The 17,814-nt window shown below is 41.5% G+C and overlaps 1 protein-coding gene across 1 annotated transcript in view; it reads right to left on the bottom strand.

Moving 5' to 3' along the window:
• MERTK (MER proto-oncogene, tyrosine kinase) overlaps positions 1-17,814 on the bottom strand; it is a 92,820-nt gene that overhangs the window by 23,378 nt on the left and 51,628 nt on the right. Inside the window, exons 9-10 of the mRNA XM_018573038.1 lie at positions 3,500-3,650; positions 856-1,009 (exon numbers count right to left, since the gene is read on the bottom strand). Coding sequence (XP_018428540.1) covers positions 856-1,009; positions 3,500-3,650 — 305 coding nt within the window. The remainder of the gene's footprint in view (positions 1-855; positions 1,010-3,499; positions 3,651-17,814) is intronic.

Below are 17,814 nucleotides of genomic sequence, written 5' to 3'. Positions count from 1 at the left end.
AGCAGTACATGTGGAGGCAGCTACCACCCCTTATCTCACAAGGTAACAAAAGCAACCAGGACAGGTCTTGTAACCTGGCTGATCAATGTTCTACCTGAGAGTGGTTAGCTTATGGCCATTTGGCTCATCCTGTAAGTGTGATATTGAGAATAGCTTAATTAGGTAATTGTAATTTCTATTTACAGAATGTGCATGGACAAAAAAAAAGCATATGCAGTACATGTCTGAATTATATGTTAACGTCCCCATGTTTCCTGCAAGTACTTGTCTATCTGCCAAAATTAATTGTGCTCCTAAATTCCTGTGCACTCTGCTTCCGCTGCACCGTAATTCCATATAGTGGTATCAGCCCTGTCCAGTTATCCCCTGCTGGACCACAGAACATTTCTCTTTGTGTTACAGAGATGAGAAGGGGGGAAGGGTATTCTGTAGTGAAAGAGAACTGGGCAGGGCTGAAAACACTATTTTAAATTTTAGTGTAGCAAAGGCACTGTGTTGTCATTTGAAACATAAAAGTAGGAGCTCTCTGGATCAACGGGCATTATTCTGTACCTGCAGTATTTTTAAAGGCAAACCATTAGGATGTGTTTGTATTACAGAGATTTTTTTTTTCTGCGTTGACATACACTTTAAGATAAAATGTAATACCCAAATGTTCATGCAAATGCACTATTAATTTATGTATCTTTTACTAGTTTTAAAGATCTGTGCAGCCATAAAGATCTGTGGCTGTAGGAAGTCACTATAAGAGGAGACTCCTAGCTCAGAATTAAGTCTTTGTGTACTACATTGTTTAAAAGTATAAACATCATTTTCACCTAAATTTCATAGGCACCAAATATTTCTCGAACTTACCCAAATTCTGTTTCCTTTTTCCTCCTAATAAGCACTACTGCACCATAAATAATTAGTAGAAGTATCATGAAGCTAGAGACAGAGCCCAAAAATATCATAAAGGAACTGACAGTTCCTGTTGCCGGAGTTGAAGACGTTGCAGATGCTAGTGTACCTGGAAGAAGGAGACGAACCGATTTTTATATTTAGAAATATAAATTATTTTCTGTTAAGCAAACTGGTTTTCTAAAAATATAATGTGCAAGAGAATTGACCATACACATTCTTATTAATTGAGGAATCTTATTAAAACATTTATTTTGTATTTTTGGTATAACGGCCTTTAAAATACTGAGAAACCAAGTGAATGTATTTCCTGATGCTACATTGCAGGGCAGGAGATCAAATTTGTTACAAACATATACAACGTCTTAGTGTATTACCTACATTTTCCTGCCATTAACATGTCTTGAAAATCTATAGAGCAGGGGGTCTTAAACATTTTAGTCTAAAGACCTTAAAGAAGAAAACTGTTCCAACTGGGGCAAAAGAAGGGAATTTTTATCAAAATGTCAAGGTTGTATAAAACAAAATAAACACACAAAAACAGTATGTAATGCTATATCTGTAAAAAAAAAAAAAATATTAAGGCAACTAGCTGTATTTTTTTTTCTTGAAGACGTTTCGCTGGTCATCTGACTAACTTTCTCAATTCAGAATGACTTGTAAAAAATTCTCTGGGAATAAATATTATACTTGTGCATTCGGATTTGGACGAAGCTGCAAATCAACTACATTTTGTTGATTCGGCGTCTTGTCTGAATGAACAAATTATTATATGCCCAAATATCCGAAAAACATATTCGGCACATATTAGTTGGCAGAAGGGAGACGTGCGTGGGGTTGGGTGACGTCACATGCCTGTATGGGCGTCACCATCTTGGTGTATACACCTCCGAATCTGAAATAGCAAAATTATTCATTTCGTTTGACAAAATTAATTAAAATGTTTTATTTTTAATTTGTTTACTCCAAAACAAATTTACATGATTTGCACATGTCTAATAAATATGGTGAATGTTGCTCCAATCCGATCTGTTAAACATAACCAGCATGGGTTCAGAGACCTCATGGAGGTGAAGTATTGATTTAATTGGCATAATTGGAGCTACCACTCCTTGCCCCTATTCAAGCTTGGCTTCCCCATTTTTACATAAATGGCCTGAAAGAGGCTAAAAGGCTTAAACTAGTTCTCAGGATGCGTACTTGACTGTCTTCAAAGGAGTGACTTTTATGTAAAAATGAGAAGGCTTGAATCGAGGTCGGGCGAGGGGGGTGAGACATCACTTGTCTGCAACATACAATACTGATTTAACACCTCTCTCTGGGTGGGTTAATAACACCTGCTAGCTCTAATTATGTAAATGCAATCAACACTTTACTTCCATGAGGTCTCTGACCCCATGCTGGTTATATTTAACAGCTTATGTTGATTTTTCTAGAAGTCATACTGAATTGGGAAAGCTAGTGAGATGACCAGCGAAACACCTTAAGAAAAAAAAATACGGCAAGTCCAGTTGGCTTGATTTATTTTTTACAGATATACCATGACCTGGATGAATGAGAACCTTCACAGACACAGTAATTAATGCTGCTCTGCATTAATAATAAGTCGTGAGAGGGGAGGACAGCAAATGAGAACTAGTGCAGAACAATGCTTAAACTGGTGGCAGCTAGATGCTAGCTACCCACAGATACTGTTGGACAAGCTGATTCTGCCTCAAAATAACTATAGCTGGCCACACACTCTGTGAAGTTCATCATTAACCGACCAAAATTCATGCAGAGGGTGCCAATGACAACACACTTCTGCCCGACATCAGAAAAATCGAGGAGCCGCATGGGAAATCTTTAGGCAAACAATGACACAGACAGCTGCCGTCACTTTTCAGGATATTCTGACAGTGACACACCACCGCTGTCAGAATACAAAGGACAAAGCGGGATTCGTCCAACTACGCTGTTTAGCGTGGGTGGAGGAATTTGTTATGTGTTTTTCGTTTAGCTCACAGGCTGAACAAAAATTAAAAAAATAAATGTACTGTATATGGTCAGCTTTACTCTTCCACAGATGGAACACTGTTTTTTTGGTGCTTACCACCTTACTATAAAATTGGAACAGAACTGAAACATGTTATAATGTTAATTGTGTGTAAGCAGTCCCCTGAAAAATCTACTGTTTTCTGGAATTCCTCCTGAAGAATACCAGGGCACTTCCTGAAATGTGAGTGTGTCTAGGGACTCCTAATAAAGAGTGACAGAGTCAAGAGACATAGGATCTGCATTGTATTTGAAGTTAGTAGTACTAGACACTTCAAACTATTACCGGGTCTTTCCTCGCTATAACCTTGACTATGTAATTCCCTCATTAACACAACCCCCACTCCCCTTCTAGTTCCCTGAATGCATCTATAATGTCAGTCATAGTTAGTGTGCTCTCACTTGATCTGATCATTTGCTCTTGGATACAAAGTCCAGTGGCGACCCATCCCAAACACATCTGCAACCCAGTTTGAGTCCTGATCCAGTTTAAGAAACACTGCTATAGAACAACAGTTGTTTAGCACCAGATATTGACTATAAAAATAATATAAAAGGCTCTCACCATCACCTGGAATAACAAGCTGCACCGTTTCACTGTATGGCCCAACGCCTCCTGCTGTGTAGCAAGCTACATGCACGGTACAAGTGGCATTTGTAGCTTTAATGGAAATAATGGCTGCAGTTGAATTGGAGGTCTCATGATATGTTTTATTCTGAAAAAAATAAAATAAAACACTAATTGCAAACTGAAAAAAGTTCTGATCCCCAAGTATGCCAACAAATACTGTATATTCACAGTAAAACACTCTTACTTAGACTTTAAAGCCCCGTTCACACTTAGCGATTTATCGCGCGGTAATTCCCGCGATATCGCGGCAAATTACCGCGCGATATCGCTCCCCAATGCTTCTCAATGGGGCAAAGGGTCCTGCTGTCGTGGGTCGTGTGTCGCTACAGCAGGACCCTTTTTGGAGCGGATTTATCCGCGATTCAAGCTTGCTCAATGCAAGCATTTGCGCGATATCGCGCGGCAAATCTCGCGATATCGGGCAAAATGCAAATCGCACGACAATCGCGCGATTTGCATATCGCGGAGTGTGAACGGGGCCTAAGGGGCTGAATGATAAATGTTCGACACGGCAGTAGCTGGATGGCCTTGTGGGAAATCCAGCCCTAACTATAAATTTACTAGCCTTAGGCACCTTTCATACCCGAGTTTTTTGTAGCTCGAATGTCTAAGCACTACAACGCTCAACAAGAAGAATGCATTTTTTTAAAATGGCCCCTGTTCACATCTGAGCATTCTGTCGCCTATAGCAAAATGCCTGTAGCTCGGAAAAGTACATGAGCAGTGTTAAGCTTTTGACCCCAATAGACTTCAATGGGAGCGTCTGGAAAATGTCCGAAAAACATGCAACAACATATGTATCTCAAGCATTTTGTTTGCCTAGTAACTAGCATTGCTTAAAAATAAAACGCTCAAGCCTGAAAAGCTTGCAAAAACACCTGTACAAATGCTCAAAAAAACACCCAAAAGTGTGTAGTGTACAGAAAAACTTCAGGAAATTTTAAAATTAACCCTTGCAGTGGGGCTACCCTTGCACTTCAAGGGTTAACAGCATGCTTTGCTCTAGGGATGAAATAAAGAAGATATACTCACTTGATCCTCGTTCCTGTGGCAATGAGCACTCACCTCTCTCCCCCTCCACTCTATCGGTGGAAAGTCCAACTGGGTCCTTAAGTCTAATGCAGCTGCATTAGACATGAGGAGGTCATGAGTCCTTAAACGGCTGGACCCCGGGGGAGAAGATGCTTGGGGGGACCAGTCTAGCACCCAAGTGAAACTGAGGATCAGGTGAGTATATCATCTTTTTTTGAGCTCTTAGACCAAAATGAACACTTAACCCCGCTGCAAAGGATAATTTCTACATTTCCTTTCATTCTTCTTTAAGTGTGAATGGGGCTACCAGCAAGCAAATTAAGGTATTGCAACATGACAATGTGCTATTAACAAAGTTATGCTGTATCATTAGCCCTTGTGATAAGAAACGACAACCAACAACCAGTTTACTTTAGCCTGATAGCCTCATTTAAATATTTGATCTGGATTTTCACGTCTAATTTGAACAAAATTGTGCAAAAGACATACAATAAGTGTTATAAAAAGTCAATGCCCTAAAGATACAAGAGAGAAGTTGGTGCAATAAACTCTGCTAAGCAATATTTTTAGACTAGTCTGGCACGACCATGTCCACAAGACGTACACAATTGTCTTCTGTTGTAACATATTTAAAACACACTGTTTGCTGAACTATCATCCACAATTAGCCTGACATGCCTTTGTACACAATATAAACAGACTTTTCTTCTACTGTAATACATTCAATGCGAACCTGTCATCCAAAATTATAAAAAATTATTGTAGCAATAAACATCTATGTATACAAGGTCGTAGGTAGAGTAGGTTAGTTTGAACTTCCAATTGCCCAAGAATGGAATCCTACTCCTACTGTACTTAAAGGAGAACTATGTGGTCAGGTCTTTTCCACTTAGTTCTCCTAAGGGTAACGGGAAGACACAAACTAGCATCCTCCCGTCACCTTAAGCTCAGTATACTGCGAGGTACAGCTCGCGGTATACTGAGACGCCGCAGCCGGAACGGATCCCGACAATTATGTCCTTGTCATTCTCACAGGTCGGCTCAGATTATGAGGCTGAGTTAAAATCACTCACCTCATAATTCTCCTTTAAAGATACTACAGCGTTTCACACCCAGCTGGCAAATATCTTGTTTTTAGTATTGGGCTGGATTTTCCCATGGGAAGGAACATTTCATGAAGTATTCTGTTAGTTTTCAGGTCTAAAAACAAATGAATGTTGAAGAGCTCCACTAAGGGCCTGTTTGCATTTTTACACCACGTTGCAGGGTGTAAACAAACATGCATTAAGTTGTGTCTCACATTATGTGCATTGTATTAAGGCTGCCCAACAAATTGTACACCCTGTGATGTACTTCGTAGATATGTTTAGCAGAGCCCCAAAGGCAGTAGATCACTATAAAAATTAATGAGCCTGTAAAGTAAAAAGAAAAGCCCAGTTACGTGACCTGTCAAAGACATGCCGGTAAAGAATAGACACCGGCACTCCAAAGCAAGTCCAGTATGTATTTATTCACGTACTAGTTGCAAATAGAACACTATATACAACCTTTCAGGGTCTCACAGGATACCCTTCATCAGGTAACAAGTGGGTCATATTATGACGGGAAGCCACCCGTTGACACCTGTTGCACCCACCTCCCATTGATGGAGCAGCTGCTCTGAGTGCGATGGGTACACGGACTGTATCCTGTCAAAGACATGTGACTGACTCTTCTCGCTGGTGCATTAAGCAGAAAGAACTGAAGGCTCCATACCACGACCTGCATTATATGAATGGGCCGCAAAATGCAGGCCTTGTTAATGAGTAATACTGCAGTGTATGGACCGGAAAGGAGATGGTGATATCTGCTCTCAGTTATAAATGAGCCCTATAGTGTGCGATCTTTCCTTTTGGCTTCAATCAAATGTTTTGGGTGGATTTGGGCCTGAATAAGTCTTAACTGTCTAAAGAAACTCTGGGCTAGCAGTAGGGAGCACAATGCACTATTGCAAGTTAAAAATAAATCCACGAGGGCAGTTGGCAGGCATGAATAAAAATTAAGGATGCAGTCACTGCTAGGGTCAGGCTTCTGTTTATAATGTTCCATCCAAAACAGATACCAATTAATTATTTTAAAAGAAAAGTTTTGATTTATCAATGCTGGCAACAGCTATTTGTATATCTCTCATATCCGAGACAATTACCTGACTACTGATTAGCATTTGTGATATTTACTTTTATCCTTTAGGAAAGGACATTGTTTTCCTACTCTAGTCTATACCCAAAACTCCAATGTCAATGCTATTAGTAGAGCTAATAGGACTTATGGTTTTAATCCCCATGATAAGTCAGTACTCTTGATGTAGGGATTGGTCTGAGGGGAAGAGTAGATCTGTGATCTGGGTTATCAGATGGGCCCCTCCATCTGCTGGTTGTAGTTAGGGGCTTAGATATCTCTCATTTCAGATTAAGGTAAATACAGAAGATACTTAAGTCAACAGCATTGCTGAGGATCTACCAGAGGAGGTAGTTGGACAAAGGCAGAGGTCAAAGCTTTGTGGACAATTCAAAATAAATGACAATGTATTAAACAGAAACGTGTGTCACAAGCGGGTGGCAAAGCTTCCCAGTGAGGGGCAATATCCTGAGAGTGCCCAGTCTTCCCCAGTGCACCTGATGGTGGAGATGGAGTTGTGCAGCTGAGCTTGCACTCTCAGGCAGCGGCTCTGATTTGTCTTCCCTTTTCTAGTGCGTTCAGTACATGGGTTTGTACTTTACAATTATCTGCTTTCTGCTGACGTGCCGATTCTGACATTTGTACATTTATGACACTTGTTTTTCTCTTCTTCTACACGAGAAGAAATACTGTACATAACCTGTGTAATAAATGTTGGATCAGTACTCTGCAAACTCATCAATGGTTTATGTTGCAATGTACTGTACTGTACTTTGTAATCCTGGTTTTGTCTGATATTCAGCAATTACTAGAATTAACCTTCCGGTCACAGACATGCATATGTTGCAGATAGAGCCTATGTGTAAATTCTGTTTTTTGGATTAAATGGCATGGCAGAAAACATTTAATTCTTCTCGGCTCCTGTTTATTGTGCTGCATTGCATTGTTCTAATTGTATAACTTTAAGTCACTTTCTTTATTAATTAGCACAGTGGAAATGCAGGGCTGTGCAGTAAACTAAAGACCAGCTTTCTATGGATTAACTACACCAAGCTAGTATAAGTCAGGTTGACTGGTGATCATGGGTTACAGTAAATTATTGCCTTTTTTACTGTAATCTACTTATAAGCATTTTTGAATGATTAGGTTTACAAAAAGACCTCTCGCCACCACTGGAGGATATGCAGAAGGACACCTGATGCCATCGGACCAGCAGGAAGGCCAATGAAAAAAGGTATGACTGATTGGTTTTGCATCTTATAGCTAGGGAGGGAGTAGTAGTAAGGTGTTCGCCTGTCCCTAGACTTCAGTTTAGTTTATAATGCTTAATCAAAAAAACTTAGACCTACTTCACAAAAGCAGTAGCTGTAACAAAGCATATATTTAATTCTCCTAGATTGTAAGCTCTCATGGACAGGGCCCTCCTTACCATCGTGTCTTGAATTGTATTGTGATTGTAATATCTTCCATATGTTGTAAAGCGCTCCGCAAACTGTTGGCGCTATATAAATCCTGTATAATAATTATGTTAATTGTACTGGCTGACCAACTAACCCTGACACCAACTTAACCTTTAACAGTAGCAATACAAGGCACAAGGGAGCTTGGGATGCAGCGTGAGGGAGCTGTCTAGATGCCACCCATATATTAAAGTGGGGAATGTTTAACTTAAATCAGTTCACTCAGGAAGTTAAAAAAAATTCCAATTCAATCGGATAGGCCTGATCCCAGTCACATCCAAAACTTCTTAAATTTATTAAATCACCCATGTTCAGCTAATCTGCATTAAACAAAAGTCAGCAGGTACATAATTGGCTGACAGACGCCTCCATTTTCTTTTTCCTTCACATTTTATATGTGAGTCCTGAAATGTGTATTTTAGATTTTTCCTTGAATAGTGCCACAATACAAGTGTTTAGTCATAGTGGAAGAAATGTAACAGAAAAGTAACAAAGCAGCAATACAGCTGTAAACCAAAGCTCATAACAATAAACATTGCATGATAGTATAGAACAGATGTGCAAAGCTTAAACAGATAAACAAGATTGGAAACTGCCCTATTCACTAACTTCCTATGCCAGTCCGATGACTGAACAATTAGTCATATGATTAAAACCTAGAGGAAGTAAATGTTTGTGTATTATTATAAAAATAAATCATGTGAAACTATACAGAAAAATAAAAATGTATATTATTAAAAGTAAACTTGTTGCATATGATAAACATAATGCATAAGCAGCAAATCAACTTTAGTAAAACCGCATGTCATAACAATCAGTAGAAAGTCACTCGCACTGCAGAAACTTTTGTAGTTAATCTTCTTTATTGACCATCAAAGTGTCACATAACTTTAGCGACGTTTCGAGACCGCCTGGTCTCTTCTTCAGGCAAAACAAAAGTGTGAACACCAAACATAACAAGTGCAAATATGTATACAAAGCTGTGAAACCAATTAACTAATCACAAAACACCTGTCTCCCCTTCTGACGTCAAAATGACACCACACCCCCGCCACCTGCATGTAATGAATCATACTCTACATATAGTTTTCATAAAACATAAATCAACATGAAGAAAAGGCTTTCAAAGAGATACCTCAGAGTATTGCCGCCGCATATCTTTTTAATTCTGTGTGGCCGTCATGCTTGTAGGCTAGGGGGTGTGAAAATCTCCCATATCGACAGAGATCCCCGCACCACACACAGCTCCTGTGCGGAGATGGGCGGCATCCCTGCTTCCATAGAAGACCTGGCCTGCTTTGACCCGGCCAGTGCAGAGTGCGTAGGCGCAATAGCTCAGTCGGGCCGCGTTTGTGCACGAATGGTGTTCACCCTTTTGTTTTACCTGAAGAAGACACTAGACGGTCTCGAAACGCCGCTAAAGTTTTGTGACACTTTGATGGTCAATAAAGAAGATTGACTACAAGTGTTTCTGGAGTGCGAGTGACTTTCTACCAGTTACAGTTTCTGACATGCGGAGGCATCTGCGGGCGCTCCAGCACTCCCCCACACTTTGGGGTTTTCCGGTCAGGAGTGCGATGGGATCTACCATATTCTAATAACAGTCTGTAGATCCTGAGATACAGGTAGCTTAAAGGAGAACTATGGGGTCAGGGGTTTTCCCCATAGTTCTCCTTAGGGTAACGGGAGGACAAAAACTAGCGTCCTCCCGTCACCCTAAGCTCAGTATACCGCGAGCTACAGCTTGCGGTATACTGAGGCGCCGCAGCCGGAGCGGATCCCGACATCGATGTCGAGATCCGCCCAGCTGCGTGAGTGACAGCTGGCTCTGCCTATCTAGAGGCAGAGCTAGCTGTGCAGAGAGCCGTGACAGGATCGAGAAGTGAGCGAACACCGGCATGTGTTCGCTCACCTCCCGATCTACTGAGCCGACCTGTGACAGTCTCATTGTCACAGGTCGGCTAGAACTATGAGGTGAGTGAAAAGTTCTTCACCTCATAGTTCTCCTTTAAGGTAGCATTCACTGGAAGAAACCTTTAATTATGAATTATTCCATCATATTCTCAGTTGAAATTGTGCAGGGTTGTGGCTGATTTACTTTAAAGTACAAGTTCACTTTTAGAAAACAATACCCTATATCAGTTCCCCTCCTACCTTGCATGCCCCCCATAGACCTCAAATGGAGTGCAGACCAACTTCTCACTGCCTGGTTCTCAGCTGGACTAGACAGTGTTGTAATGCACAGCAGGGACAAAAATTTCTACAGAGATGAATGTGAGAGTTATCTTGACTACTCCATTCATCTTTCAAATTTTAACAATGATACATGGATAACAGCAGCAAAATATAACCATCCTTTGCCTTCACTAAGACTTTTTTATGTTGTCAAGAAAATAAATGATTTTCATTAGGACATGATACACCAAAGGCTTCTGTTGGTCTACTTTAAAGTCAACTGAATAAAATCCCTGACATGATGCTCATTGACACATCATCATATGCATTTCTGGAGTGAACCATGCTGCAGTAAAATGAGTGGGGTGCAATGAAAAGCGTCCTTAGGTTGTAAGCTCCTTGAGGGCAGGGGCTGATGTGAATGTGTACTGTGTAAAGCGCTGCGTAAATTGGTCGGCGCTATATAAATACCTGTAATAAATACCAATAATAAAAGCAGAGCAACAAAGACAAAGACATATGCACCAGATGTATGCTAATACAAATATTTTAGACACTGCTGGTACAAAGGTCTGTTGGGATAAGTTCTGCATTTTCTCCACAATTCCTGTTGCCTGTCACCCAATTTCATTTCTGGTTTGCAGAAATAAGCGCGATCAGCACTAATGTACAAAGTTCCTGTTTTTAACTACGATCACACTGTATCCTATCATTAGAATGTGCAATTTATTCCCTTTAAATTTAAAAAGAATAAGGGTAATGGATTTTTTTTCCTGAACTCAATAAAATTGCAACTCTAGCCAAAACTCTTTGTTGATGTGGATAGCTTGGTTAGAAAAGATTTTATTGAGTTCCAATTGGAGAGATTTTCCCCACACTTCCTATCTGGTCATCATTAGGGCAAGATTTACTTCAGACACAATAGCCTTGCTCCTGCAGGCATTAAAAGCAAAGGTGGTGGCTGTTTCTTCATAGTTTGGCCACACATTTTTCTTATGATAAGAGACCTATATAAATGTATTTACAAGTTTAAACTCAGGATAGGGCCAGTAAAACAAGAAGACTTGTGTGAAAGAGATGACTCTATTGTTGCTTTTGGCACCAAAGATTGTATGCCTACACGTTCCGGTGATGGAAACCCATCCCTGGTCATAATATAAAGTATGAGTAGAAGACCAGTGAAGTGTCAGTATTACATTCAGAAAATTGCTATGTCCTAATTTGGATGCTTTCCCATTTTTAAGTCTGTGTCTGTTATCTGCCTGATAATGGATGGTATTGGTATGTTGGCTTTTTAGTTTACAGGAAGTAGAATGTGGCTTTATTTTGCCATTAGAACTAGACTTTTTCTTTATCTTGAAAAAGTAACATTTTGTCCCAGCCCGCCCTACCATGAGTTTGTTATTTGTTGAGACCCAGTAGAAGATTACAGGTCTGTATATTGAAAACAAGGAAATAAGCATATCTAGTAAAACCCTACGCACACATTGTAAAGCCATAAAGGGAATGCACACTATTTATTAAAATTGTTCTTTAATATGTTTAAGACTAACTTTTTTTTTGTATTCCTTTTTTAGTTTTTAAATTCATTTTCATGTGTTTACCAGACTAATACCAGACTAATCTTAAAAGATAAGTAAAGTCAAAGCTTAACATTAGCTATACTTCTCTTTTTGGCCACAGTACTACATTTTCTAATGAACTCCTGTGACCCACAGGCAGCTGATAGGCACAGCCACGTCACAGTTAAGAAGGATCCCAACAAAAAAGTTGTGCCGGAGCCAGCTACATCTATCACCTCCCCGGCCTGTAGCTCCAGCAAGCTCTGAAGAAGCAGATAAGGGTGAGGGGAATCCCTGCAGGGGGCGGTGACCGACAGTCACTGCTCTCTGCTGGGAGAGACTGACCGCCGACTCAGCAGCAGCTACAGGTGAAACTCGAATAATTAGAATATCGTGCAAAGTTAATTTATTTCGCTAATGCAACTTAAAAGGTGAAACTAATATATGAGATAGACTCATTACATGCAAAGCAAGATAATTCAAGCCGTGATTTGTCATAATTGTGATGATTATGGCTTACAGCTCATGAAAACCCCAAGAACCCCAAATCCACAACCTCAAAAAAGTAGATTATTACATGCAATCAATAAAACAAGTATTGTACATAGAACAATATCGGACCTCTGAAAAGTACAAGCATGCATATGTACTCAGTACTTGGTTTGGGCACCTTTTGCAGCACTTACTGCAATTACTTTTGCACGATATTCTAATTATTCGAGTTTCACCTGTACATGTTTAATGCTCCCTGCACTTCTACTTTAATTGCTTTGCTAAAAAAGCCAGTAGTTTACACTCACAGCTAAATGATTCAGAGGAATGACTTTCCCCCACTCCTCTTCCTACTCTGTACAGCTTCATATATACTTTCCATTAAAGGGACTGTCTCAAAGGAAAAAGCTATTGGTGGGCTGTCTCTTTGCAAAAAAACCAATGCTCTGTGAAACCAGCACCATGGGTGTACCGTGTACAGTAAATCTTAATTTGTAAAAAAAAGATTTTATATACGTTAAAAAAAAAGATTTACTGTGCAACAACTTTAACATTTTAAAATAAAACTGACCCAAAACCAATTCAGTTTCCCTTTAAAGCAGGGGTAGCCAACCTCCGGCCCTCCAGCTGTGGTAAAACTACAAATCTCATGATGCATCTCTCTTCGGGAGTCATGTCTGTGAGAATCTTGCAATGCCTCATGGGATTTGTAGTTCCACCGCAGCTGGAGGGCCGGAGGTTTGCTACCCCTGCTTTAAAGGATCATGATAACTTAGCCACAAAAAGTATAAAACATAATTTAAAGTAGAAGTGTGCAGTGCAGGTGAAAAAATATCTTCCAATTAAGGCCACTGCCCAGTTCTGGCGGCTCTGGTCTCCTTTTTATTACAGAAAGTGGAAGAATCTACATGGTTTTGCTTTGAGGCTGCTTGTTCTGATGTGTTTATCTGCACCTTTCTAGTGGAAAAGAATGAAGTGATATGTTTACTGTCGTCTTATCTTTATTTTGCATATTAGCTTTGCCTAAAAATAGGTTGGAATATGGCTTTGGTGACCTCAGCGTACTTGCGGGAAGTAAAATCTCACTTTCTTACCCAGCAATGTCACCAGGCTGAGTGGGAACACTGGATTAAACAGAACACTGCTGACATTTCAGATAGAAGGCCACTGAGCAACAACAATGTAGGAAAGCAAACAATGACAGGCAAAGGACACATGAGCTCGACTTTGTCTATAACGAACGCTTTGTCAGAGGTGGAGGGATATGGCTTTCGCTCATTCTTGCCAAATAAAGTACATTTACAAATGATCACACTGCTTTACCATTCTAAATTACTTCTCCATATCATTATTTTTGTGTCATGCTTGCTGTAGAAAACCAGCTGGCCAAAACCTAATTGCTTATTTTCCGCTGCACACATGGTGTGATGGACAGCAGTGATGAGGCTGTGCTTGGTGCAAACCCAGTTTGCCCGAGTTTGTCCAAGCCCGCTCAAAACTCTGACCGCTATGCCCTCCGCTCGACCCAATCCGTGGTGGCAGTTGTGGCGGGGGCACTCCCTATCCATTTGTAATGTATAGCTGCGGGGTGGGGAGTGCCCCTGCCACAACTTCCTCCGGATTGGGTCGAGAGGAGGGGATGGGGGTGTGGTCAGAGTTTTGAGTGGGTTTGGGCGAACTTAAGCGAACAAGGTTCACACCAAACCCAGCCTAATCTCTAATGGACAGCATCAAAGTCAAACACTTTTAGTAGGGGAAACCCATACTGAAACAATATGAAAGATTGATGGCTTTTCCTTCTGAAAACACTAGGTGTCTGGCTGTTATGCTGTTCCAGTACAGTCTGTATTTTCTGAATCACTGGCTGGAAACAAGCAGGCGAATCAGTAGTTATGACTTCACTATGATTTTATATGTTCCATGCTTCTGTCATGTAAATAACCCAGAAAGTATTGAAGCCAGTGATTGCCCAGCATCAACCTTTTCCGAAAGGGTATCACTCATTGAAGCCTCCATATTTGCTTCTGCACAGGTCTCTGTACGGGGTTTTTTTACATCCGGGACATATTAATATAATATTGATGAGCCTGTGCATGGTGCAAACTTAGTTCACCTGATTTTGCCCAAGCCCCTTTAAACTGTGACTGCCACCCCTTCCTCTCAGCCCCACCAGTTGCAGGGATGTGCATTCCCTGGAGCTATACATAATACGGGGCAGGAAATGTCACCCCGGCAACTGCTGTCACTAATTGGGTTACGAAGGGGAAGTGACAGGCACTGCTGTGAGGGGACATGGGTGAAATCAGGCAAAATGTGTTTGCACCAAGCCTAGGCTCATCTCTAATATTAAGCAGTCAGTAATGATGTATCTTTAAAAAAGAACTCCTAGTATGTAAAAAGTTACTGCTCATTTTTCTCTAGGAGCTGGAATAAAGAAGATATTCTCACCTGATTCTCGATCCTGCAAAGGTGAGTGCTCATCTGTCTCCCTCTTTGATCCGGCTATGGTATGTTCCTCGGCGACCTCACATCTGATGGAGCTGAATGGACTGCATTAGACATGATGATGTCAGAGGCTGTGGGGACCGGTCTAGCAGTCAGGCAGGATCGAGGATCAGGTGAGGTTTTTGTATTTTATTTATTTGAGCCACTAGAGAAAAATGAGCTGTTAATGAAGAACTCTAGCAAATTTGTCATTAACCCTTACAGTGGGGCTACCCCGTCACAGCAAGGGTTAAGTGCTCGTTTGTGCCTAGGTGCTAACATAACAAAGATATACTCACCAAAAGCTCCCAGCCAGCCAGCTGTCACAGTGCTCCCTTCAAGCTCCATCTCCCCCTCAATGCAACATTGAAATCTTCCTCAGCGTCCTCACATCTATACATTGTGTATAAATGTGATGATTTATGGGATCTTAGACCACTGCAGAGGAGCGGGAGAGAGGTTGGAGGGAACGGTCTATGAAGAAGTAGGCTGAGAGCTTCAGGTGAGTAATAAAAAAACATGTCCTAGAGTTCTTCTTTAACCCTTGCAACTGAGTATTCACCAAGAATTCAATTCCTATTGCAGGGGATGCCTAAAATTTGACTTGTATCTTGTTTGATCCTCCATTGACTTGTATAATTGTCTGACCAGAACAACATTTCTCAGACTTCTAAAATGTTACTAAGAAAACAATGCTATACAAACCAATTTGTTTTTTTTAATGTAAAAAAAAAAAACACCCAAAAAAGTTTTTTTTTCCCCCCAGTATTAAATATTGATTATGTTTTTTTAAAGACAAGTACAATGGCAACAATAGGCTTAAAAATGTGTTCTGTAAAGTCACATAGAAAAAATGCTAACCCTCATAAGTGATCTACTGTTCCAAAAAATAATTTGAGCATTAAAACATTTATTTGAAAGAATTGTAAATCTGGAAACTTTAATGAAATAGCTGCTGTGACATTTTCAGTTCTTCCCTCCTTCCAGTAATATGAACCCTTTTTTGTAAAGTAAAATTTCCCCATATTACTCTGAAGCCCAAAAACCATCATAAGGCTTTGTATACTTCTCCCTTATTTTTGCTGACCATGTGGAAAATGAATAGGCAATTTCTTATAAAGAGGTGACTATGGGGACATGTGATTAACTTGCGCTTGGAAAGAAACCTTAAAAAAACAAGACTTAGGGGAATGAGAATAGCTATTCTGAGTAAGCAGAGGTCAGAAAACAGAATATATTTGCAGTATGAAGATAATGAAAGATAGATATACAACCTATAATGTTTTTAGAGAAAAATCCCAACTTTGCTGTTTTCTGTGCCGACATCACATTCATGTGTCTAACTTGATTTGAACATAATAAACAGATATCGTGTTGCCAGGGCAGCCATTAGAAATGTTGGGGCCCCTTACACGGCTTTAGGCCGGGCACCCCCCGCGCCGCTGGATGCAGGGCTTAGTGACGCGATGGACGCAGGGCTTAGTGATGTGCTGGACGCAGGGCTTAATGACGTGCTGGACGCAGGGCTTAGTGACGTGCTGGACGCAGGGCTTAGTGACGTGCTGGACGCAGGGCTTAGTGACGTGCTGGACGCAGGGCTTAGTGACGTGCTGGACGCAGGGCTTAGTGACGTGCTGGACGCAGGGCTTAGTGACGTGCTGGACGCAGGGCTTAGTGACGTGCTGGACGCAGGGCTTAGTGACGCGCTGGACACAGGACCCACCTGAGAGTGACCCTGCAGAGCCCACCATAGATGCTGCACAGCCCATCTGAGACTGTCTGTGGTGGGCTCTGAAGGGGTCTCAGGTGGGCTGGTCAGGGCTGCATCCCTCCCCTCCCTCCTTTCCTTCCTTCCTTCCTAGCTCCTCTTACCTGCACACATGGCTTCGTCTTCCGCCGGACCAGCCAGAAGTGACGTCCCATCACTAACGTGACATCACTTCCGGCCAGTCCGACATCAGACGAGCAGCGTCGCTGATGGGGCCCTAGCTTGTCTCAAAGCCGCTGCAGCGGCAATGGTGGGGCCCTGCGCTGCTAGGGCCAGGCCTCCTCGCCTTTCACCGTCGGCCGATAGTCATGTAAGGGACCCGGGCGGGCCCCCCAGGCTGCCCGGGCCCCTTACATGGGTATCGGCCGTACCCCCCTGATGGCTGCCCTGCGTGTTGCACACCAGACTGGAATCCACTGTAGTATGTAGAAGAGTGCTGGATGACGTGCGGTTGGCGCTGCGCACATTCAAATGTAGAGGAGATAGTTACCCGCACACCAAGGTCATGTGATGCCATGTGTATCAAGAAAAGGACGTATTGATGCATTGGATCTTGGTGTGCGGGTGACCAGGGGCGTCCCGAGGTCAGGTGTTATCTGATGTTGCCTTGGTGATGGACGCTGGAAGAGAGAGGAGTGGACCTTAACACAGCGGGATGAGGTATGCTGGCGGGTCCCCTCCTCTCTCCTGACACTGTTAGGCTCTCATGCATGACTGAGTGCCCAACTTTTTAGAGGGGGGTGACACCAAAATGACTGGCAGTCATTTTGGTGTCACACCTGCAATGGTGACACCCGGTTGCGGGACGAACCCGCTGCACCCCCTTGTGACGCCACTGCGGGTGACTATCTCCTCTTAATTGATTTGAAGCCACAAATATGTAAGGAACAATACTATTGTTTATAAAAATACTTTTTATAAACAATTTGCAGGGCAATTCGCCCTGTGAATCTCTGTGAACATTCGTTTAGTGTGAATAGAGTAAACAAAATGTTCTTAGTATATTTTCTTTTCAGGTAGAAAGTAATGTAGTACTGCATTATGGACACTAGAGCTGAGGAGCTGAGTAAATAGATATTTATTTCCTATGCTCCACAACTCCATCTACTGGCCATAATG

This window comes from Nanorana parkeri, unplaced genomic scaffold, assembly GCF_000935625.1.
Source record: "Nanorana parkeri isolate BGI_ZX_2015 unplaced genomic scaffold, ASM93562v1 scaffold46, whole genome shotgun sequence".
Lineage (NCBI taxonomy): Eukaryota > Metazoa > Chordata > Amphibia > Anura > Dicroglossidae > Nanorana > Nanorana parkeri.
This window is presented reverse-complemented; position numbering and strand designations above follow the sequence as displayed.